At 32.5% G+C, this 24,772-nt stretch overlaps 4 protein-coding genes across 20 annotated transcripts; 3 read left to right on the top strand and 1 right to left on the bottom strand.

Annotated features, from left to right (window-relative positions):
- Positions 1-888: 888 nt before the first annotated feature.
- On the bottom strand, positions 889-5,267 carry LOC110608654. Of its 14 annotated transcripts, none has more exons than XR_006349938.1 (8): positions 4,711-5,265; positions 4,527-4,621; positions 3,526-3,912; positions 2,450-2,561; positions 2,285-2,336; positions 2,151-2,194; positions 1,382-1,762; positions 889-1,098 (listed from the first exon to the last, which is right to left on the bottom strand). XR_006349938.1 is itself a non-coding variant. In XM_043953884.1 (5 exons), the coding sequence occupies exons 1-4, from the start codon at positions 4,799-4,801 to the stop codon at positions 1,710-1,712; spliced, it is 351 nt and encodes a 116-aa protein (XP_043809819.1). In that variant the 5' UTR covers positions 4,802-5,263; the 3' UTR covers positions 889-1,098; positions 1,382-1,709. The 14 variants fall into 14 exon arrangements, 2 of the variants coding, with proteins under 2 accessions (XP_043809819.1, XP_043809818.1); XR_006349937.1 differs by having other exon boundaries at positions 2,151-2,181; XR_006349939.1 differs by lacking the exon at positions 2,151-2,194.
- A 709-nt stretch (positions 5,268-5,976) lies between these two features.
- LOC110610034 (DET1- and DDB1-associated protein 1) lies at positions 5,977-9,975 on the top strand. Of its 4 annotated transcripts, none has more exons than XM_043951879.1 (5): positions 5,997-6,193; positions 6,722-6,806; positions 8,293-8,353; positions 9,456-9,517; positions 9,595-9,975. In XM_043951879.1, exons 3-5 carry the CDS (start codon positions 8,296-8,298, stop codon positions 9,673-9,675), a joined length of 201 nt encoding a protein of 66 aa, XP_043807814.1. In that variant the 5' UTR covers positions 5,997-6,193; positions 6,722-6,806; positions 8,293-8,295; the 3' UTR covers positions 9,676-9,975. The 4 variants fall into 4 exon arrangements, with proteins under 4 accessions (XP_043807811.1, XP_021605596.2, XP_043807814.1 ...); XM_043951880.1 differs by having other exon boundaries at positions 6,629-6,806; XM_043951876.1 differs by lacking the exon at positions 6,722-6,806 and having other exon boundaries at positions 5,977-6,193; positions 9,456-9,521.
- Positions 9,976-11,353: 1,378 nt separating this feature from the next.
- LOC110605265 (2-C-methyl-D-erythritol 2,4-cyclodiphosphate synthase, chloroplastic-like) lies at positions 11,354-15,666 on the top strand (the record flags this gene model as incomplete). The annotated part of the gene is made up of 3 exons (XM_043954412.1): positions 11,354-11,840; positions 12,054-12,184; positions 15,298-15,666. Coding segments are annotated over 3 exons (852 nt in total), but the record flags the coding sequence as incomplete, so codon positions are not given.
- A 5,872-nt stretch (positions 15,667-21,538) lies between these two features.
- Positions 21,539-24,319, top strand: LOC110609805 (1-aminocyclopropane-1-carboxylate synthase). The gene is made up of 4 exons (XM_021749625.2): positions 21,539-21,828; positions 21,947-22,078; positions 22,173-22,333; positions 23,200-24,319. Exons 1-4 carry the CDS (start codon positions 21,664-21,666, stop codon positions 24,182-24,184), a joined length of 1,443 nt encoding a protein of 480 aa, XP_021605317.2. The 5' UTR covers positions 21,539-21,663; the 3' UTR covers positions 24,185-24,319.
- The last annotated feature ends 453 nt before the right edge of the window (positions 24,320-24,772 follow it).

Here is a 24,772-nt window from a genome sequence, read left to right as displayed (position 1 = left end):
TTTATATAAAAAATATTAAATTTTTAAAAAGAACATTTTTCATAAAAAAATAACTTATTCGATGAAACAAACGAAATATTTTCTTCTAATATTATTTATTCTGATCAAACTCGACTAATATGTGTTTTAGAAGGAAAAAAAAAAAAAAAAAAAAAACCATGACACTGGACGACTTTGTCATTTGACTAAATAAAACTTTGCCAAGTGCATATTCGTTATTATTCACCTACTTGTTCTTTGTTTTCTTTTAATATGCTCTGCTGAATATTGCAACCATCATTGACAGCTTCCTTGTCATCTCATTCAAATAATATTTATTTCATTTAGATCTGAAGAAAAAAAAAATCCCTAAAATTAACTCAAGTATTGAAAATATCAATTCTTCAATTGCCTCTAATACATATGAATTTATCACCATAAAAATGATTTCAACAGTAATAACATCCTTTAAAGTATATCCATTCAAAAGCACCGAAATAGAACAAAAATTTAAGTATATAATTTATTCTTACAATATGAACTCTAGGTTGAGAGAAACAAGTCCACCATTCACCGCTTTAAGGATCCGGTGGTTGCACGCTCACGGGATATTTGCCAACAGCTTTCCAGAGCCTTCTCAATCTTGGTCTTCTTTTTATCCTGGTACGTGGCTTCACACCAGTCTGGTTTGAAGATTTAGGCGGATTAGTTGAAGCTCACTGATCTTCAAAGCATCATCTACTCGGAGAAGGGAAGACACATCTATGCTATCCAAGTTGCGAGTACCAGGTTGCTAGAAAACAAGACAATTGATAAAATGCCTTGTTCACCATTGCAAAACTGTTTCAGTGATTATTATGTGTTACAATTCATCCAATCGACAACCTAAATGAATTTTGCACAACCAAATGATATAAGTGGAGCATGATTAGTAATTATTGGAGAAAAAAATCCAATGAATGTACGGTACATGATTCTGATTACAAAACAGACTCAGCTGCAGTTTACAGAGGTCTGGTGCAGGCAACTAAATTCCTAGCCAAACTTTCAGCCTCTCCTACATGCAATTGCAAGACTTACTCCCTTTCCCTCTATGGAGAAATTTCGACTGCCTTCTAGCTGCAGCCACAACAGAAATCAGAAATTGTTACAACAGCATCCGCAAGGCAAGATATATGGGGGGAGGGGGGGTTAAAATTTCGGTGAATCTTCTGTTTTGGAAAGAAAATTCATCCACACTTTATAATATGTAGCCCAGATTAGAGAAGAAATGGTTTAGCGGAAGGCAAGAAAGCAGTCATAAACTTAACAATTACGAGTTCCCTTGTGACAATCATTCACAGGTAACAGGGCATTAGATGAAAATGAAATCAATGGTAGCTGCCTAGCTGGACATGCTTACCTTTTGTTTCAAGTAAGTAAGAGCATCTTTCCTCGAATAGAAATTGGAAAAAATAGAAGGTGTATGCTCTTCAATAAGAACTTTCAGCTTTTTCAGCTTCAGTGACTCCTTGGTCAGAAATGCTGCAGGCTGGACGTGGTGTAGAAGTGGCACAGCTTCTTCAACTTCACTTTTTTTACATCATTGTTTTTCATTCCTGGAATGCTGTCACATTTTCGTTACCAGAAGTAGCAGAACTTGTTACAACTTTTTCTTCATCAACCTCATCATCATTGTTGCTAAAAGATGTCTTTTTTCCCTGAAAGAGGGCACCAGCTATTTTCTTTGGTCAATCCTTTATGCCAAGTCCTTGCTTTCCAGCTGTGGCTTTATCCTGGAAATCTGTTGAAACAGAAAAATCACATTAATAGTCTACAAATTCTGTATTGGCGTACTCCTCTATCTTACTACTCCTAACATGCCGTAGTCAAAATTTAACCTTTTCTTGAAGCATAGGCTGCTACAATTCAATTTGCTTCACTTAGGAAATTTAGTCAGCATGGTAAAAGAATCATAAATATATCAAACAATTAACATTGGAAGAGAAAATTTCAAAGAAGGAATTTCAAAGGACATAATTGGACAAGTTTGTAAAGGTTCTCTTGATCTTGAAGCTTCAAGGAACACATTCCTCTCATTACAATTTTGAGCATTTCCATTTCTGTTCAACTTCTTTTTAGTTTGAGTTCCAAGAAAACCTCCTGAGGCAAATCCAGATTTATAGCCTCACCATTCTTGAGAATCATCTTCAGCTTTGGATTCTGTGACAATATACTGAGGTCATTTATTAAACAATCGACTAAAAGATCTTTCCGGCCCACAATCAAACAATAAAAGTTGCTGAGAAAATAGGAAAGGACTTACAGGCACAGCACAGTGGAGATATATGTAGATAATTTGCAGTGTCGCAACAATCCTTTTACATAAAACATACATGAAGGATTGATTTGAATACTCAAAATGCCATCACCAATTAAAAGGAAGAACAATAAGAAAAAAAGGAAGAAGAAGAAGAAGAAGAGCGCTCACATATAAATATTTTTGCCTCCAGGATAGAAAATTCGGGCTCAGATGCTTCTGCAGGCTCCAGCTCATTTTCTACATTAGAATTTTTCTCGGATGATTCCTCAACCCTTTTGACCTGCAGGGAATTTAAAAAAAAAAAATAGAATCACCGTAAATCAGCAGGGTACAATGTTGTTAAACAATATCTGACTGTGCGGTTGTCGAAACCAGTCAAAAATAATCTTTTCAGTTATCAATAATTTTACAAAACTGCAGATAGTGTTACTTATCTTTCTTATCAAGACTAAAAAAACAAACTGAAAGTAAAATAAAAATAAACTGCAAGTAAAGTAAAAATGGGTGTTTGAGATTGATTCAATTAAAAAAGCAATAAAGTAAGTGAATAATAAAAATAAAGAGATTCAATTATGAGAAAAGCTCTAGTTGAAGAATTGGATCCATTTCAGTTGTTGGGATTGATCATTCGAAACTTAGGTTCCTTTGTTTGATTCAATAAATTAGTTATGGAGATGGAAAACGCTTCTCACCACCATATCTCTCCTTAAGCATAAATTAATTAGGGAACGTCCTCTAACCAATCACTAATCAACAAGTTGCTGATCGCATTAAGAAATAGAGAGACCTAATTCTAGCTACCCAAACGCATGGTGATATCGCTAGATTATGCAATTTCCTTAGTTTTTACACCAAGAGTTACTTGTATGCAATTACGGACTTAAAACTATCCAAACTAACAATTTATTACCTTGCAATCAAGAATTAATTGGCCATATTGATCAAAATAACAAAGCAATAATGGAATTAAGCATGAGATTGCATAAATATTGAAAAACAAAAGTTAAAAAAATGTTTGTTCAGATCTCCCAATCCATAAAACAACTAAAATATCAACTCATCTTCAACTAGAAAAAAGGTTTCAGCCACTCATAGCTGAAACAAAACAAAAAATAAAGAAAGAGATGAAGAAGAGATGTGGCCACTTGCAAGCCTGTACGTGTGTCCACGTGTGTCCAAAGGAGAGTAAAAAAAGCATGGGGAGGCTCCTTATAGTTGAAAGTATTGCCCTTGCAAGCCTGTACGTGTGTCCAAAGGAGAGTAAAAAAAGCATGGGGAGGCTCCTTATAGTTGAAAGTATTGCCCTGGGTCTCCTAGCTGTCCAAGTTGGTCCCTTGCTGCCCAAGTGTACATTAGTGAGGTGAAGCCTCTTTTTTGAATTTGGCTTCCTCAATAAGGAAAGGGATTCTTGAAGATTTGAAATTTGAATTTCAAATTGCTCTGCTGACTGCACTTTCCTTAATAAGCTAAATCTTGAATTTTGAATGCTCTTGGAGATTTGAAATTTGAATTTCAAGTTACTTTTCTTATTTATCTTCTCTTCAGTTGCAACTTAGCATGCTTGCTCTCTTTTATTCCATTTTAGGCAGTTTTAAGACCATTTTCTTCAAGTTACCTCTTTACACCATTTTCTGCAAAATAAGATCAAAATCACAAAATTAGACAGAAAAAATGTAAATTAACATCATTACCATCATGATAAAATGGTCTAAATTTGAACTCATCAATGACCTCAGAACCTTGTGTTTAAACAATTGAGAGACACAATCAAGTAGTAGTCTCTAGTGATCAAACTATTTGATGGTCGTTGGAAAATCCATATTTTAAATGAGATAGTAACAACCTTTAGCATTTTAGTCACAAGAAACCTAACATATAACACTCTGGGACTATTAAGTACAATAGAAATAATGCTTTAATTATTTAACAAATGGAACTACCGAGTACAATAGAGTTCCCGCTATAACTATTTAACAAGTGAGCATTCACTGCAATGTAGAACTTGCTAGAATTTCCTCAAGATCCTTCGAAGAATAAGCATGGACAAGCTTCCCCCTCTCTCTTTTCATATATCTGATGAGCATTAAAGAAAAATAGATATAGGAAACGTATAGCTGACAAGTCACAAGTGATACACAGATGCAATTAACACCACCAAACCTTCATCCATAATTAGTTACCATGACTACATCCCAAACTAATATGCAGAATTACAGACACAAAAGTCAGACATAACTGCACCAACCTTCCCTGTCGTCGAGTAGCTTTGGCAACTGGTTCTTGATTGATCACTAGATACACCAGTCTCTGTTTTTTCTTCTGTATGCTTCTTCACAACAACTGTTACAGACGAAGACTACGGTTCTCAGGAAACAAGTATTTCTTAAATAAGTAACTACTACGGTATCAAAAATTAAAATGCATCGTACCTTCATCAGTTGCATGTGCAGCTTGCTGTTGATTGAACAAAATATAAGCAGGCTTGAATAAATTGCACATATGACATATCACAGAAATCATAGTTGTCTAATTAACGTGCAGCATACAGTGTACCACTTCCAATCTCTTGCGAATACTGTCAAATTGAGCAGTATCATGCCCAATTGTTTGGCTTCTCTACACCAACACCTGCTTCCCACCCCTACATATCAATAACAATACGCCCATCAACCATTAATCTATAGCTGGCATGCATATAAACATACAATCACAGTATCATTTGTTTCATGAGGCGAAAAACAGGGGATGCTCTTGCTACACCGAAATAGCACAAAGGGGCTTCAGCGTTTGTTTCTTCTTCGTTTCTCCGAAAAAAACGTTTTGCAGGATTCGGATAAGCCAAAACCTAGAGGGGGACCTGGAAAAATTCTAAGGTGGTTTTGCAGGGTTTTGCGTTCGGTGGAGATGCATCCTTTGGCGGTTAGGATTTGATCGGCGGTGTATTATATTGGGGAACTGCGGGTCCCAACAATCAATCGTCTAGTTTCGCTTTCGACTTTCGTCTTTGTATATATGAGCATTACATTTTCGCAACGACGTCGTTGCTCCCTATGCTGGGTGATATATATACTCTTGTTTAAAGCTCCGTTTGTTTGCCAAAAAAAATATTTCACTTAGAAAAAATATTTAATAAAAAATTATTTTTAATTAAAAAAAATTATTTTTCATATCTTAAAATATTTATTAAAAATTTATATATAAATTATTAATAAATATTATTTTTAAATTAAAATTAAATAATAAAAAATAAATTATCTCATTAAAAAATATTTAGTAAAAAAATATAAAAATATTTTTTAAATACAATTTATTTTTTATAAATAAACGATATTTAAATCTAAATTGAAATTTTATTTAAAAATTTTTGTTACCACTAAATTAGCCATAAATTAAATAAATATTATTGTAGCATGAATTTAAAATAATAATAATAATAATAATATATAAATTCACAAGCTTAATAGGTGGTAATTGCATTAAAACTCAACTTCATAATTTAAAACTCTCAATTTCCTTACTTTCTAACTAAAAAAGATTATTATTATTACTATTTTGTCTATTTATTTTTTAAAAAATAATTTTTTAGAATTTTTATTTATGGCTAAGTTTAATAAATATTTGCCGAAGTTTATTTATTTTATTTCTATTAATCCAAATTTACTTATTGTTATTATTACCTTTAAGGTTTATATTTATCCACCAAATTTATCATGCAAACCTGGTAAAGACTGGTTCTAGAATCGGACGGCTCATTCCCGATTCCATCTCTATCGCTCTGCCTCTTCTGATATCTTTGTGTGTAGATTTGGCCACCGAACCCCGCATTCCATGGGGTCTATGCTCGGTGACTGGCCTTCCTTTGACCCTCATAACTTTAGCCAACTTAGACCTACTGATCCTTCCAATCCCTCGGTATGTATGCTCCCTATCTATCCTTTTAACTCCTCAAATCATTTTAAGTTGTATATATATGTTTTTTTTGTTTAATGATCCGTCTAGTTTATCTTAATTCTTTGCTGAGTTTTGTGCCTCCTAGTGGTTCAGATAAGGTTTTGGCTTGAGTTTAACAGCTATCAAATAAAATTTAGATTTTGGCGATTCTTTCTAATCCCATTTTTAGATTGCTTTCTGGGTTTACTTAGCTGAGCTATGTTAATGGGGCCTGATTAGGAAAAATTGGTCCTATTATTATAGACACGTTAAATTTCTGGATTTATGTAGTTTTCTTTTTCATTATTAGATTGGGTTTTCCTGCGGGAGATGCAAGTTGAAAAGATTTTTGGCTGTTCAAAATGTAGTATTCCTATTCAACTTTTTTGTTAATTTTGGTTAGATTGGCATTTGCAGCACACGGATTATGAGACATGTAGATTGTGAATTCATGAGATGGGACAATGTCTTTTGTGGTAAAGCTAATAATGTTACGGCTTTGAAAATCAGATCTTAGATTGTGGGAAATTACCTCGTTGTTAGGTCCAAGCAGCTGTAATGAGGACTTATCTAAATTCAACTGCAATTTGAAATTGTGAGTGTATCTAATGGCAATTTGAACATTAATGATATGAATATCAAATGTTGCATGTGAGCATAAGCTGCATTTTATTCAAAATAATGTACCAGATCCAGCGAGATTGAGATGCTTTTATTTGTGAATGTGTTGGTTTCAAAAAGCTGGTGTCGCTAAGACTAAGCTACCAACTCCTTAAAGCAAGAAACATCTTCTGCATTCTGTATGCTCACCTGCATGAGTAGACTTTTACATTCCAATTATTCATTAGCTAAATACATTAGTTGTTTGAGTGTGAGTTAATTTTTTTTTCTGATGTTATTATTTATTGTCAAATGAATTATGCATGCCTCATTTTTTCTTAGATTCAACCTCGCATTGATTATGGCCCATAGCCAACTAGATTTGCTTGATAAATTTGGCACCATTATATCTTTAAAGGTAAGTATGTAAATGAAGTGGAATAGAAAGGTCTTCGCCCTACTATTTCTTTGCTTCCCTGATCCTTCACCTTCTTACTGCGTCTGCTGTTCAGTTGTATACATTCCCAAAACAATTTCTTTGCTTTATTCTCTCAAGTGAAATAGAAACACTTCTGGCCAATATATGAAGCATTAGCTCTTTTACCATGCAAACTGATGGTCCATCAACTATGAAGTTCGAAAATTTGACATGTCCCATAGTTAATGAATTTTGTAGATTATTTGTGTAGATAATCGGGTAAATCCTTTTGGAATGTGAATTCTCATACATATTGTTGATTTTGGGAAACAAGCTAGGGCTCATTTTGCAGCTTCTCCAGCTGAGGCAAAATATTTGGTTTGATACTGTAATAGCAACTATATTAAGTTTTGAAATAACCAGAAAAAAAAAAAAAAAGAAAAGCAACAAATAGAGGAGTCAAGCCTGCGTATATAAGAGGAACAGGACGAATATCACAGTACTCTATTTACCTGTTGATATACCTATGCTAAGATGAAATTCTTTTTTTAAACCATCTAAGCATATAGGCGCTTGTATAAACGTTTGCTTGTTTGTTATTAACTTTGTGATATTGTTCTCTGTGCGCTTTGATGGTTACACTTGTGATATTGTTCTCCGTGCGCTTTGATGGTTACACTTCTGGATTGGTGCCTGCCATTAGAATTGGTCTTATTAATTCGGAAATCTCTAAAGCAAGTGATTGTGTCCTATATGATATCCTCTAGTGCTTACAAGTTCTGGGATGAGGCTGCTGTGCTATGGCAGTTTGACTGTTAAAATTTCCATTTCAAGATATAAAGAAAATATGGTTTGTGAAACATGTGTGCTGGTTAGTGATGAACCTTAAATATACGACTCAATACATTGTCCCATCTTTCCAGATTGATAATGTTTCATTGTTTGTCAACTTTAGGTCTACTTGAAATGCTTCTCATCACATTTTCAATGATTCTTATTCTGAGAATGGAATGAACTTCTATTCTTATTTAGAGTTATAATTATCTTTTATGCTTTTCTGTAGAAAATGACACCTGCTACTTATCATCCTACTCACAGCCGGACTCTTCCGCCCCCTGATCAAGGTAATAAACAAGACTTTCCAATTTTCATCTTCAGGAACTTGTTTTCCATAAATATAAGGAAAATTTGTTTGCCATGTAATGCCATTTGAATATTTTTGCAAGATATTTTTTTTTTCGGGTAGTGATATTGCATGAGTTTGTATTTCTGTTGTATCTCTTTCACTGTATGAAAATACGTTATAATATATTAAATGCCAACGATTGCAACGCCATGTATGATCTATCTATTAAATTCTTTGCATCAAGTCATATTTACAAATTTATGCAGATGTCGCAGTCTCTTTTGTTTGAAAACATTGTGAAGCTACTGTAGCATTAAGCTTGTTCTTGGTATCCAGAAATACTTCTCTTGATTTTCTTAGAAATGAGTGGAATAGAAACACTTCCTTGAGCTAAGAATGCGTGCTAAAATGGAAAATCTAGCAAATATAAGCATAAAATCACACAGGGTGAGTAGGAAGATTGAACTAGATTCCCATGCGCGAGGGAAAAAATGTTGTGATGAGATTACTATATTGAAAGAATTATTTTTCTTAGTTGGTTAGCATTTTAAGTGACTTGAGCCTACTTGAAAAATCAAGAAACCAACATTGATTAATCTTTTTAGTTCAATGATAAAGGTTGAGTTGAGCTCAAGCTCGACTTGGATTTAAACAGCCAAACTTGAACATTGTGATGCTTGACCCAAGACCCAGGAGTTGTGACCAGTTCACAAGCTACGTGATATGTGTGAAGCAACCTTGGATGTTATATAACCACTTAAATGAACAGATGTTTTCATTTAATGCTCGGGAGATATTTTAAGGTAAATGTGGGATTCAGATCCATTACTGGACGGACCAGTTTGGCTCCCTGTAATCTGCATGCCTTTTCCCTCTATGAGTTGCTTATCAATGTTAATTGCAATCTGGACACTATAAAGACCTTTGTTGGCTTTTGTCACTGTGCATATTGTAAGGTCATACTCAAAAGCTTGAGCTACAGAGGTTGTGTTTAGATTTCAAAAACTTGAGCAAGTTTGGTGGTTGCACTTTTGATTTTGTAATGCAGTTTTCTCGTATATGGTGACGATTTCCTCATTTGTCTGAAATCATCTTGCCAGTGATAACTACTGAAGCCAAAAATATTCTTCTGAGGAACTTCTATGAGCGGGCGGAAGAGAAGGTAGGTAAATAATCACTGATGCCACATATTTAATGTTTCGCACTGCCTGTAGCTTCTCACTGGCATTCTCTTTACAGTTGAGACCAAAGAGAGCTGCCTCTGAAAATCTAATACCAGAGCATGGTTGCAAGCAGCCTAGGGCCTCTACTTCATGCTAAGCTTTGTTTACTGCTGGAAGTCCAACATGCCGGCTGTCAATGTACATACAAGTAATGTCATGTCATACCAAATATGACATTTTGTGGACTGTTAAGGGATTTGCTTGCTCGTTGCTCTGAACTTTAGAGCCATACATGTAGATTTGTGTGTAGAAATCAGATTTACAGCTGAGTAAACGAATAACAAAGTTGGAGATGAATAGTCATGCTTGATTTTGTATTAAGTTCTGTATGTTTTATCATTCTGATTTCTTAATTGCAATGATGGTCAGAAAAGGTGGATGTTGTCTGAACTGTCAAGTCAGTTTTTCTTTGTTTGTTTATTTATTTATTTAATTATTGGTTATTTTCGATAAATGGTAAAGGAACTTGATTAAATTAACAGATAGTCTTTCATGGTTTATGAAGTCAAATGGATGGCTGCCAACCAAGGTTGATTGCTATTGAGAATAAGCTGAAGAATATTTCCAAAATTTTAGTAAGCACGCCAAGAGGATATACCCTCAAGGCCAGGACAAACTATTGAATCTTGCAGGAATAATAATTCGGCATAAGTGGAAATTAACTTGATATTTTAGAATAATTAAATGAAAAGAAGGGTATTTGTTTTATTTATTTATTTATTTTAGGGGGAAGAAATGGGAGATTACCCAAATGTTGGCATGTGTGAGAAGGCTATGTTTGTTATTGGTGTTTAAGTTTTAATTTTTTTATAAAAAATAAAAACATGTATAAAAAACACCTTCATATATTAGTGATAAAAATATTTTTATTTTAAAAAAATTAAAATTGTTCATCTCTTTTATAATTAAAAAATAAATTAATATAAAGTATGTTTTAAATTATATACATTTTAATATATTTTTATAATAATATAATATATTTGTTTAATACTATTAATAAATGTTTTTAAGTAATTAATTCAAATTTAATTACAAAATTTGCAATTCAATTTTAATGATAAAAAAGTTAATACGTTTATTTTAAAAAAAGGGTTGTGTTTTCCATCTAAAATGGTTAAAAATAATTTATTACATAAATAATTAAAAAACAACTTAATTTATTTTTAAATCTTATTAAAATTTTAGAAGATTATCTTTGTATAAAAACTGACATATATGTCAAAGATAATTCTTTTTTATTTTTTAATAAATTATTCTGGAAATTATCGCAATATCTCCCAAATGAATATATGCTTTTAAATAAGGCATCACAGCAATACATGATTTTATCAAATAAATTATCACCTCAAATAAAAATCTTTAATTTAAGAAAAAAAAAAAGGAAACCCATACATCTGACTCAACTAAATATATTATTCACTAAAATAATTTAAAATTAAAATTAATTTTAACACATGAAAACTTGTATATTTATTAATTTATTTATTTCAATGACTTATTATATTCAAGGGGAAATCAAGTACTGGTACAGATAAATATAAATAAGAGTAAGATATAGCTGCCTTTTGTTGAATTGGAGATTAGAGCAGTCAGCAGTCTCAGTCTGCACCGTCTGTTGTTGACCATCTATTATTACTACGGCGATCGGCAGGTTTAACGGGTCCATGAACTTGCACCATATGCTTAGCCAGCTTGTACCTTTTTTTTTTTTTTTTAATGCAGATAATCCCCATTTGAAGGCCAAGAACATCTCTGATAATTAATTAATTAAAAAAAAAATCAAGAACAAGACAAGAAAGCCATCTTCACTCAACTTATATACCACAATTTTAAGCATAAATAAGCACACACAGACAAGAGGAGTGTTTTACATAAAAAGAACAGAGCTTTCTCTGCACAACAACTCCATAGTTATGGCCACTCACTTGTACACCTCTTATTCTCCAATTGCCACTAGGACCATCTCCTCCAACACCAACAACAGCAACAAGGTTCTTTCTCTTCCTTTACAGCATAGGCATGCTAAATCAATTGCCTCATCATCTCTTTCTCTTAGACCAACCACCAGACTTTCCATATCAGCAGCTGTTGGAACCACTGCTGTGCAAGTCGATGGACCCACCACATCTAGTAAAGGACCAAAATCTTTGCCTTTTAGAGTGGGTCATGGCTTCGATCTCCATCGGTTAGAGCCTGGGTACCCTTTGATTATCGGTGGGATTAATATCCCGCATGAAAGAGGCTGTGAGGCTCACTCTGATGGTAATTTTGCTGATACTGTCGCCTTCTTTTTCTTGTTATCATTTCGTAATCAATTGAATATATCCCAATTCATATCGTGAAGATTCAATATTTGGGTTTCGATTATTTCTTTGTATAAGATTCGTCGGGAACCAAATAGCTCTAATTTGTTGAAGAGTTCTTCTTTAAAGATTTTCTCTGGTATTATTATTGATGTGTAGTTTTTGTTTGCAGGAGATGTGCTGTTGCACTGTGTTGTGGATGCAATATTGGGTGCATTGGGGCTGCCTGATATTGGGCAGATATTCCCAGATAATGATCCAAAGTGGAAGGGAGCTCCGTCGTCTGTTTTCATTAAAGAAGCTGTGAGTTCCCCCCCCCCCCCCCCCCTCTCTAATTTGTGTTTATGTCCTTAAGCATTCTTAATTTCAATGTCTGTCTTGATTTTCAATACTTGGTCGAGATTCAACTGTGTGCATTCGTTAGTAGCAAATTACTGTTGGCCTGATCTGCTTGCTAAGATTCTCTGAGGAATTGATTTATTCTGCTCTGGTATCCTCAAGTATTAGATTGTAAACCTTATTTACAAATTTCTTGGAGAATTCTAATAACATTTGTGAGTTTCTATCATCACATAAACAAAGAGAAATATATTGTTTGAGTTGAATTCTGCTTGGGTTGAATTAAGCAACCTAATTTTCAAGTGAAGGTAACCAACTGTTACATTTTTAGGCTGTGAATCCTTTTTCATCTGAATTTTTCTTTAGGTTATTGCTGAACGAAGCAAGTCAGAGTAATGGTGATGAATGAAATCGTACTAGGCTTTCTCTAGTTTGAATCAGGGATTGTAGGAGAAGGAATTAATGTGAGGATTTGTTATGGAAGAGTGGTTTATGGAGAACTACAGTTTGGTTTCATTAAAGAAGCTGTTAGTTCTTTTGATCAATGTGATTATGGTGATGTGAAAACTACATGGTCTCATTGGGAATTTTATTTGCATCCATGTTTCCTTTAGGTTGCATTTGAATAGAGGAACTTTGAGATGGAAAGTTAGGGACTTAGTTTTTCAGTTCAATAGTCAAAATGCATAAAATTTCTTTTATTGGTGAGCTCATGAATATTTATGAAAACTTGCTTGATGGATATAGGTGTAATTTCAAATATAATTAGTAACTTTTATTTTTGTACTAAGATACTTTACGGAATCAATTACCCCCACTTTCCTTTGACACTTGAAACTATAAGCCATACTTACAAACATGATTCTAAAGTCTTATAAAATAAACTGGTTTTGACTTTCTGTCTCATGGGAGGAATGAAGTTCAGTAAGTTTTACTTTCATGACCATCAATGCAACAATGGATTAATCTATGTCATGCTTTATGAAAAATATATCTTTTAAAATAGCAGAATTTCCTTGTTGATGAGGATGGAATGTCTCTTGTCCAAACCGTGGTATTTTGGGAACACTAATGTGTGCAAGGTTATACGTTATGAGAAAACACTTTGGGTAGTTTATCTGTCCTTCTAATGATAAACAGGCTGTGTATATAAATGCACATCACAAAGTAGTTCATTGCCATCTAATTCCAATAATTTTGGATGTTTACAATCTTCTCTGCTTAAGTTTTTTATCAATTCCAACATGTTGTTTGTGGGAAAGAAACAGACTTTTTAATCAGATTAAAGTTAATGTCTTTTTGAAGGTCTTAGCTTTGCATACATTGGGGATGAGGTATTCTCATGGCATGCAGGCCAGGTACATGCCAGTTGATGTCCTGGCTTGTAGAATCCTCTGACAAACTCTCCGTTTGGCATGATTCATTTTGTAAGAAAAGAATTCAAATGAATTCTAACAAAATCATGCATGATTTCATTTGCTTTAAAAATAAAAATTTTCTAAGTTAAAAAAGAATTGAATTCTTTTATTTCAAATAAGAAATTTGGTAGAAAAGAATTGAATTGAGTTGAATACTTGTGGAATCTTTGATTCCAATCAAGGGGACAAAATTCAGTGTATCAACCCCCTATTTGAGGAAATAGAACAATGCCTATCCTGTATGTCATTATTTTGAAAATTATATTTCGTTTGTGCTTTATCTTGTGTCTTTATCTTGTGTCTGTCTCTATGGTCTACTCATTGTCCCTTTAGTTTTGTGAGCAACACTATTTAAAGTATAAGATATACTCTATTTGATAGCGTAGCTGTAGTTGATTTTGTAGAAATATCTTTTCTAATGCTTTGACTAAGGCTATGTTTTGGACAGAGAATTTTTGCTGGATTTTTCCAAATCTAAGGGATTAGAAGCTTGAAAATGTGAAATCCAACAAATTGAAATTTTCCCATGTTTGATACATGGTTCAAATCCTTGGAGTTGAAGGGCAGTTTTGAAATTGAAAATATATAGAACCAGTGACCTCATTGAATGAGATGTCTGATAAAAAGATACCTAAAAAATTTCAGTAAATTGCAGATTAAACCTAGGAGGTCTTGGATGCTTCAACTTTCTTGCTCCAATCCCTTGTAACGACTAACAAGAGCAATTAAAGGTTGGTTTTAGGTACACCACATAACGGAATTACATATTCTACAAACTGATTATTGGTTTTTTAGTTCTTAGTTTCGTTTACTGTGGGGTGAGCTATCTCTACAGCGTGAAGCTAGGTTCCTACAAATTTGTATCATTGCATTTGGGATTCACCGACACAATAATGGGTTATACCTGTTTCCTGTGCATGGACTGGAAGTAGAGTCTCCTGTATTAATTTCTGTAAAAAATTATATTGCTTATGTGTGTCTTCTCATGCATATCTATGTAGCGTGGCCACTGTCCTCGGTGTTTTTAGAGAAGTACAAGTAGGGTCATCCTGTATATCTTCTTCCATATATTACATTCCTTATGTTGTTTTTATACATGCTTATCTCAATGGAGTATCCACTGTCCTGTGTGTTTTTAGAGCAGTACTGCTTCAAATATAATAGAACTGTTTGATTATGTACATAGACCATTTATCCACAGCAGTATGAATGGTATAGTGTAAAGGCGAGTGGCCAAATTTGAAGCTGCCTCAGAAATCCAACTTCTTAAAGTTATTTGTGAATGTAGTATTCTAAGATGTTAAGCAATATATCAACTTTTATTCATGGGATAACCGTTTATTGAGGTGAGGTCACTTGCAGATATTAGATTACTGAGTTGTATAAAGTGTTGGTTTGATGTATGCATGTCTAGTGTCTAGGTGACAGCATGGAATAAATGATATATGACAAAAGTATTTTCCATCTCTCTCTCTCTCTCTCTCTTTTCATATTCATCATATTTCAAACTCTCATTTCATGTGTCAGCATAAAGTTTCACATTATTCAGAATATTCTGGAACCTGGGAAACTATAAATGAAATCTTCTCTAAACAATTCATTTTATCTCCTTATCTCTCGTCAAGCTTATCGTAATAGAATCTGTTTGCTCTATTTCAGGTAAGACTCATGCATGAGGCTGGCTATGATATTGGAAACTTGGATGCCACCTTGATTCTTCAAAGACCAAAATTGAGCCCCCACAAGGAGGCGATCAGAGAGAATCTGTGTCAGCTGCTTGGAGCAGATCCTTCTGTTATAAATCTGAAAGCAAAAACTCATGAGAAGGTTGACAGCTTAGGTGAAAACAGAAGTATTGCAGCTCACACAGTGGTTCTTCTCATGAAGAAGTAAAGGAGACCTTAGAAACCCAAAACATTTCGAATGTACTCGTTGTACTCCATTAGCATTGTTGTCACTGTTTCAGAGATGAACATGGGTCTTTTGACAATCCATTTTACACTATAACAGTTAAAGTTAATTTCTTTCTACCATACTTCAAATGACAATATCTTGTTTGTTATAATGCTTGTATCTGTACACCATGCTAATCGGCTCCATGGCCAAGAACGAAGCATAGTTCTTGAAAAGATGATGTATTTGTATTTTGTTGGCTTATGTACTTGGGACATGCATACTTCAGGGTAATTATACTGGGGCCTCAACGGCCAAAATTTGGGATACACAAGGATATTGAAGCCAAAAAATATATATGTATTGGAGACAAACATGAAGCAATCTTGAGAGATGTCGACAAACGATTACTGGGTTGAATTGTCTAATTTTGGCTGGATGGTTAAAAGTCATGTAGATCGGAAGCAGAAATGGTTATGGTGACTACAGGCTAAGCTAGTTGGATTTTCTGAGAATGGGACGATCAATGGCAAATTCTGTCTCCTTCCTACTTCCTCTTGTCTTTTTCTTCTTCTTCTTCCTCATTTTGATGCCAAGCCTAGCGTCTAGTGCATCAATCCTTAATGATGCGTAATGTAGAAATTGATTAGCATCAGGAATGAAACGTGGTTTGCCAGAGTCGTATAGAGAATGAACACCATCTCTTTCCAGCTTCTCTGTGATTTTATAATAGTATTCATGTATTGAAGCACAATGAACATGTTTATCATGCCTTGAAACCAGGTATCAGCTGTGAAAATTTTATTGAAAAAGCTGAATTTTTCTCATCTAACATATCTAGCTCATTGTGAACATCTCTTTTTTTCTTCTTCTTTGAATTGGGTTATGTTACCTTTTGAATAGCACATAATTCTTGAAAATTACTTCTTAAGCTCAAATTGCACATTCTTTGTGTGATAGTTTCATTCATTCCTTAACTTTATTTTATTGTTTTTCTGACTAGAAATTTTGTTTAGTTTTACTTTATGGAGATGGCTTAATTAACACATAAAAATAATTGAAATTAAGTTTCCGTTTGCTTCAGAAATTATTTTTAAAATTTTTTCATGAAAAATATTTTTCTAAAAAAATAAAAAGTCATTTTAAGAAAATTAATTCATATTTATTTCAAGAGAGATATTATCGACTATGACGATCTCATTAAAATCTCTATATATAAATTTATTAATATATTTTATTTTTTAAATTAAAATTAAACAATAAAAAATAAATAAATAATATTTTTTATGAAAAATATAAATTGTCTATAAATAAATAGAGTTTAAATTATAAATTTAATATAATTTAATATTTTTTCAATGAATATAGGTGATATTAGGAAAAAAAAATTGTATAGAATGTTTACTTACTAATTAAACTAACCTTGGAATGAAAATTTGGAATTTGGAATTTGGAATTTTGAGTTTGAAGGTGAAAGATAAAATTATGGGCTGAATAACCTAGAAACTTGAACATATATTATTAAGTAAATAAAATTAGAGAGTAGAATAACAAGTTCTAGACCAGACATTTTTTACTTGGAACGGAAATAGTCAGTTTGCAGTTATGAAGAGACTGAATTAGTCTCAGCTGATTTAACTCAATTTGAATTAAGTTAGCTTCGGACCAGTAATTTTAAATACAATTTACTTGTGGTTCAGTTTGAATTTGTCAAAATGAACCGTTGCCATTAGCTCAAAGTGGAGAGCCAAAAAGGCTAAACTCAAAGTGGAATCTGAACAAACAGGGAGTCCAAATTGGTCTTCCTGAAGGCTTTCAACCATTCAAGCCCATCTTCAGGTAAGGACCGTGTGAATTCTAAGCCACCGTCGCCTAATCGCCTTCACAAGTTAAATTTATTTTTATTTTTATTTTTTTTTAATTATCTTCACCAACTAAAAATAGACCAACCCTCTGTAATTTCAAATCAAAGTGGCGTCGATTCCCTTCACCGACCGCATATAGCCTTCTCTCCTACTACGCTACTGTGTATTTATTTTATTTTAATATAAATTAACAAATAAATATTTTATCTAATCAAAATAATAGTCTTTTTCTACTATCTACACTCAATAATTTCTAACTTTTGACTTTTTTTAATAAAAAAAATTACTTTTTTATACTGATATAATTAATAAATTTATTTCTCTATTTTTAAAATTTAATATTTTAATTTTAAAATTTAATTTCATCAAAATTTAAAATTATTCTATAAAAAACACTGTTAATAAAGAAAAAACCAACCTACTCTTCTATCTTCTTTCTCTTTATTTTCAATAAATTCTCTTTTAATATTCATTTTTTCACAGTTAAAAAAAATAAAATAAAAGTTCATTCACAAATTAAAATAACAACTCAAATCTCAAATTCAATTTTCATAAATAAATAAAAATTTTAACATCATTCACAAATTAAAATAACAACTCAAATTTCAAATTCAATTTTCATAAATAAATAAAAATTTTAATAAATTTATGATTCAAACTAACGATGTAATAAAAAATAAAATAAATAAAATTTAAATTATTAAAAATAAAAAAATAGAAAAATCGCTATTTTCATCACCTACCTATCGTGTTACTCGTTGCTCACTATGGACCACTGTTTAATATCAGCCGTTGTTCCGATTGCTAGTTAATCTATTGCATGCACCTCATTGTTGCTCGCTGTTCTTTTTGCTGGTCGATTCAAGAATTTGTCACTCATATTGCTCCATCCTATCAATCCGTCGCCTGCCTATTCGTATTGCTCGCGTAGGTCATTGCTCCCATTGCTGGCTAATCCATTGCATGCACTCGCCATCGCTCTCTGTTCACTATCGACCACTGCTCGCTGTTCACTATCGACCACTGCTCGCGTCGCAGGTTACTTTCTTCGCTGGTCAATCCATCACGTATTGCTCATGTCGCTCCATCATTCGTGTCGCTTCTACCGATCAATCCATCGCTTGCTGCTCATGTCGTCTACCGCTCGCCGTTCGTCAACACTTCTATATCTCCTCCTTAATTATTACAGGGATTGAGATTCAAATTTTACGAGAGTATTTAATTAGAGTAAGAAATAATTTTTTTGATGAGAAGAAAATAAAGAAATTTAAAAATCAAAGTGTAGAAGTAATTTTTATTATTAATGAAGATATTTTTAAAATTATACTTTAATCTCTTCTTTTTATCAGATTTAAATTATTGATTTAATAAAATTATTAAATAGAAGAATTTTAAATTTTGAAGAATCAAACTTAAAAAAGAAAAGTATTAAATTTTAAAAATAAAGAAATAAATTCATTAATTATATTATAATAATTTTTTGTTAAATGAATAAAAGTGATATACATGAATTAAATAAGGTCTATAAGAAGTGAATGAAACAGGTCGGTGCTAATTAGACTTTAAATTTGTATCACATTTAACATCTATAATTAATGCAAGCTGGAGGAAAAATTGAACTGTATAACAATTAATAATGATTCAAGTATGAAGTCAAATATTCATAGTCTCCTGGCCATGGCCATGCCCATGCGTACTTGAGAGAGAATGGACCACTTCTGCAATTTCTGATAAAAAAGCTCTTATTTGCAATTAATATTATGGGTCCGATCGCCAATGGTTCAACATTCCTAGACGTGGACTGCCTGGGTTAGACTCCTCACCGCACAAGAAATTTTATTGGATGAATGATCTCAAAGCTCCACTTTTATGTTAGCAGTTTCTTCTCTAAACTCTACTCTTGCTAATTACTTTAAACGGTTAATTTAATAAATTCAAAGTTAAAATTATAATAATTTTAATAAAATTTATTGATAATATGTAAATTTATATATAATTAATGTGAAATTAATGAACAATGCCATTAGCTTAGCATCTTTCACCTGTGTTCTGGCGGTGGTGCGATTCCAAAACTTGACTGACCCTCATAAAGAACAAGCTAGAATGACGAAGTTTTTTAATAATTTTCAAACTCTTCCCTCGTAGATTAAATTATGAGAATCTCTCACTCGTCGAACTTTCTTCACACGTACTGTTTTCATTAAAAAGGAAAAGTGAGATGACGTCCTCCGTATAGGTGCATTGTATGTTTATTTTATGTATATTAAAAAAATCCATAAAGAATTTTTAATTATAATAAAACATAAATAGATTAGGATATATAAAAATCTATAATTTTATATTTATATAATTAATTATACTTTAATTAATATAATAATATCACTTAAATGTTATCATCACCGCTTAAACTCTGTTCAGATAATAATTAGTTAAATAATATAATAATTAATTTTTTATATTTATTTTCTCAATTTTTTTATATAAACATTTTATTAGTATTAAATTAATTTATTAAGAAATAAAATTTTTTAAACTTTAAAAAAATAATATTGAATTACTCATTTTAAAACTTACTAATATTCTCTTAAATTTTAAATATAATTAATATAATATTAAAAGACATTAAATAATATATTTAAAATATAATTTTATTTTAATTGCCACTACCACTTAATTATAACAAGTTATTTTTTGTATATTGCCGCCATACATTCCTTTATCTAGAAGGGGGCAAACATATTGTCCATGAAAATCATGAGGTTCAATTCACTTGTCTTTCAGTTTGTGTAGCCAGTTAAAGTGAAGAGAAAATGGTAGAACTCTTCCACTAATGGTAGAGCGGCTCATTAAATTCCATGTTTTTATTTGATAAATATTCCTTTTACATTAATGTAAGATCCATCAACAACTACGGCAAAAAAAGAGTGCATACCGAATAATTAGTTCATAGAAAACACTGCACACGTAAGCTTCCCTTCTCAGATACCTACAGAGAAAAAAAAAAATTCCAAATAAGGTTCATGGGATTTGTCATATAGCACGAGAAACAGGCAAAATGCTGGCAGATACGTGGGAGATGGGACCATTTTAAGAAATTGTGTTGAACCACCTTAGACAGACACCCATCTCCTTCAAAGCCAGCACTTAAACTACTACTAGTAGCAGCAACATCAACTTAATGCCACGCTCTATTCTACGCGGTAACGCGGCTTTTATTAATATTTGTGGGGTTCATTTCTCAATAATATATGTAAGAATTACGATAGATCGGATATTTTTAATTATTTAATCCAATCGAATTTTAATAAAATAGATTTAAATATACATAATCGAATTTGAGATAAATTTAAATTTAAAAAATAATATCCATTGAAATTTCGAATTGAAATGAAATTTTATATATAGAATATTCACTAGTTGAATCTGTTTATATAAATAATTAATTTAATATAAAAAATATATATTTTATAATAATATTTATAAATTTTTTTATATATTTTTATTTAAAAATTAAAATTTAAATATTTTTTAGAGATATTTAATTTTTTAAATAAAAATTATTAATGAAAAATAATTTTTATATAAATTATCAATTAAAATATATAAAACTAAAAGAATTTGCATTTTATTCAGAAAATAATAATTAGATTAGAGACGAATTCAAATAATTTAAATTAATTTTTAATCAGATTCGAAATGGATCTGACATTTTTAATCAGATTTGAAATAGGTTCGGACAGTTTAATTTTCACCGATATTCTATTCGTTTACTCTAAATATATATTATTATCTTTTTCATTAACATATACATTATCCAAAAATAAATATTTTTCTAATATATTTGATTTAGAACGGTCTTAAATCTTTATACTGAGTATTAAACATTCCTACAAAATTTTATACGAAACATATAATAACCTTGGAAAAAAATTGTTCATAAAGAAATGAAAAGCCTATCAAATCTCAACAATTTGTCAAAGAATATCAGTTGATCCTTCACGGAACTTTCTTTTTAGACTTCCAATTCCCCAGTAACCAAACAAGGAAACAGCCATACACCTCACACCATATTTTGGCTTGTTGGGATCTATAAATATTTATGAAGTATGAGGACCTTACACGTATAACTTTGTTGTTCAACATCTTCAAGGCCATATAGCGCAAGCTCTTACGCCTGCTTCAAGAGACACTCTCTAGATTTCGCTACATACAAATACTTTATATCTCTTTGCGAATTTCAAGGTCACCTTCTTCAGCAGACAAAAACATGGCGTTCAAGTTGAACAATCAGTTGTTGTCAAAGATAGCAACCGGTAAAGGTCACGGTGAAGACTCACCATATTTTGATGGATGGAAGGCTTATGACAAAGATCCATATCATGCCACCGAGAATCCAAATGGAGTTATTCAGATGGGTCTTGCAGAGAATCAGGTAATAAAACTAACTCGCCGTAGTGGCTGGTTGTTGAAGATGATTTATTAAGTTAGTATGTTCTTGTTGATCATGCTAATTAATTTCTTTTTTATTTTCTGGTTTTGGTGACTTGCAGCTTTGCTTCGATTTGATTCAAGAATGGGTGAAGAACAATCCGAAAGCTTCCATTTGCACTCCTGAAGGAGCAGAGGAGTTCAGGGAGATAGCTATCTTTCAAGATTACCATGGCTTGTCAGAGTTTAGAAATGTAAACCTTCATTCACTTACATATACTAAAACTAAAGTAGTTTATATTTTATTATTTATAATATGACTGAAATCAAATTACTATTGACCTACAGGCTGTTGCAAAGTTCATGGCCAAGGTTAGAGGAGATAGAGTAACGTTTGACCCTGACCGCATTGTTATGAGCGGAGGAGCCACCGGAGCTCATGAAATGATCGCCTTCTGCTTGGCTGATCCCGGCGACGCTTTTTTGGTGCCTACTCCTTATTATCCAGGGTACGTATCCATATCTAATTTATTTAAAAACATCAGTTTATATAACTATAATACATTTTATCTACAACTGATATAAAATCTGAAAAAATAATTCATAAGTAGTTTACTTACCCATCACCCCCGTGAGAGAGAGATTGAGTAGTAATCAAAATAGGTCAATAAGTCAAATAATTTAAATGTCAACATCCCAACTGATCTCTTAATAGCTAATATGTCACAATCTTAGTAGCTATTAGAGCAACCTGTATTATTGGTATGAGATGAATAGAAAGAAGATGCGATTTCCAAAAGGGTCCTCGAGTGTCAGGATTTTCCATGAAGACTAAAGAAAATGGAGAGGTCTATCTTCCTCGGCGGCTTTGATTTGGGGTCTAACAAAAGTTTTTTATGAGAAAAAGAAATGTATGTTTAAAAATATTAAAAATAATTTTCATGAAAACAAATGGTACAAAAAAATCAAAAACAACCTTTGAAATGGACAAAGGGAGTAGTGATAAGGAACAATCTCATCAGCTAAAGTTTATCTTATGTATATCTCAAATCTTGTTGTTGTTATCATTATCTTATTTTTCTTTATATAAAGCCATAATATCTCTGTCTTGTACATAAAGTCATGCACTAATATACATACCTAATAATCTATATTCATTAATATGTTCATGAACACTAAAATTAGGAATTTTTGCCATGTCGTTTGTCCTTATGCTCAGGATTGATTGCTTGGAACATAATTCATGCATCATCAGTACAATAGACTGTAATTATTAATTATTTATTCACTAGATTCTCCCTTTCGATAAAATTACATCCACATGAACGACTTTTATATTCTGATTTACTCTGAATTCTTAGCTCTCCTATTGCAGATTTGATCGAGACTTGAGATGGAGAACAGGAGTTCAACTTATCCCAGTTGACTGTGAAAGCTCTAACCACTTCAAGGTAACAAGAGAAGCCTTGGAATACGCTTATGAGACGGCACAATCAGATAACATCACAGTAAAGGGCTTGCTCATAACCAATCCATCAAATCCTTTAGGTACAATCTTAGACAGGGAAACTTTAAAAAGTATTGTGAGCTTCATCAATGAGAAGAACATCCATTTAGTCTGCGATGAGATTTACGCAGCCACAGTTTTCAGCCAGCCTGATTTTGTTAGCATTTCAGAGATAATAGAAGAAGAGGAGTGCAATATTGATCTCATCCACATAGTTTACAGCCTCTCCAAGGACATGGGGTTCCCTGGATTTAGAATAGGCATTGTTTACTCTTACAATGATGCAGTTGTGAGCTGTGCTCGCAAAATGTCGAGCTTCGGATTAGTATCATCGCAGACTCAATACATGATTGCTTCAATGTTATCGGATGATGGATTTGTGGAAGACTTCATCACGCAAAGCAAGAAGCGATTAGCTACAAGGTATAGTAACTTCACCAATGGACTAGCTCAAGTAGGGATCAAGTGTTTGAAGACGAGCAATGCAGGCCTGTTCGTATGGATGGATTTGCGTAAGCTTCTCAAGGAGCACACAGTAGAAGGAGAGACAGCACTGTGGCGGGTGATAATCAACGAGGTTAAGTTGAATGTTTCGCCAGGTTCTTCTTTCCATTGCACTGAACCAGGGTGGTTTAGAGTTTGCTATGCAAACATGGATGACCAGAGCATGGAAGTTGCTTTGTCAAGAATTAGCAGATTTGTGCTGAAGCACAAGGAAGCCGTGAAGCCAGCGAAGAAACTATGCTGGCAAGGCAGCCTCAAACTCAGCTTTTCCTCTCGAATATACGACGATCTCATCATGTCTCCCCGCTCTCCTATATCCCAATCGCCTCTCGTTCGAGCGAGAACTTGAGCACGTTCATGGATCCTGACAAGGTAAAATGGAGTGAAAATGCAATAGAACAAGATGGAAAAGTATTCTATTTCATTACACTCCATATTGCACTTGCATCAATAAAATAACTTTAACACTTTCTACGCACTTGAAGATCGACAGAAGCCATACATACAATATTAGTGTTTTGATTTTATATTGTGCTTATTCTTTGTCTGTGTATAGTGGGAGAAAGTAGCATGTGTGGTTTGATGTAATAATAACCAGTACAGATCATAAACCCTGTGGTAAACAAAGTGTACCAGATGGGATTTTCTGTTGGTTAACATTATATATTTACAAATCTCCCCTACATGTTTCTTTCTTTTTTTTTTTTTTTTTTTTTAATTTTCTCATGCAAAATGTTAGTTGACTGTTTGCAACCAAGCTTCAATTGTTCATGCACCTTAGTACCACTCGTGATCTTTTTAAGAAGATTTGCTTGGCCAAATTCACTTGATCTTTAAAGGTGGTATTCTCTCTTTTTTAAAAGTTACCTTATGTTTAATAAAAAAAGCTAAATTAAATTATAAAAAAATAAATAAACAAATCTCTTTTTTATGATAT

This window comes from Manihot esculenta, chromosome 2, assembly GCF_001659605.2.
Source record: "Manihot esculenta cultivar AM560-2 chromosome 2, M.esculenta_v8, whole genome shotgun sequence".
Lineage (NCBI taxonomy): Eukaryota > Viridiplantae > Streptophyta > Magnoliopsida > Malpighiales > Euphorbiaceae > Manihot > Manihot esculenta.
The sequence above is the reverse complement of the archived record's forward strand: the minus strand, read 5'-3'. Positions and strand labels throughout refer to the sequence as shown.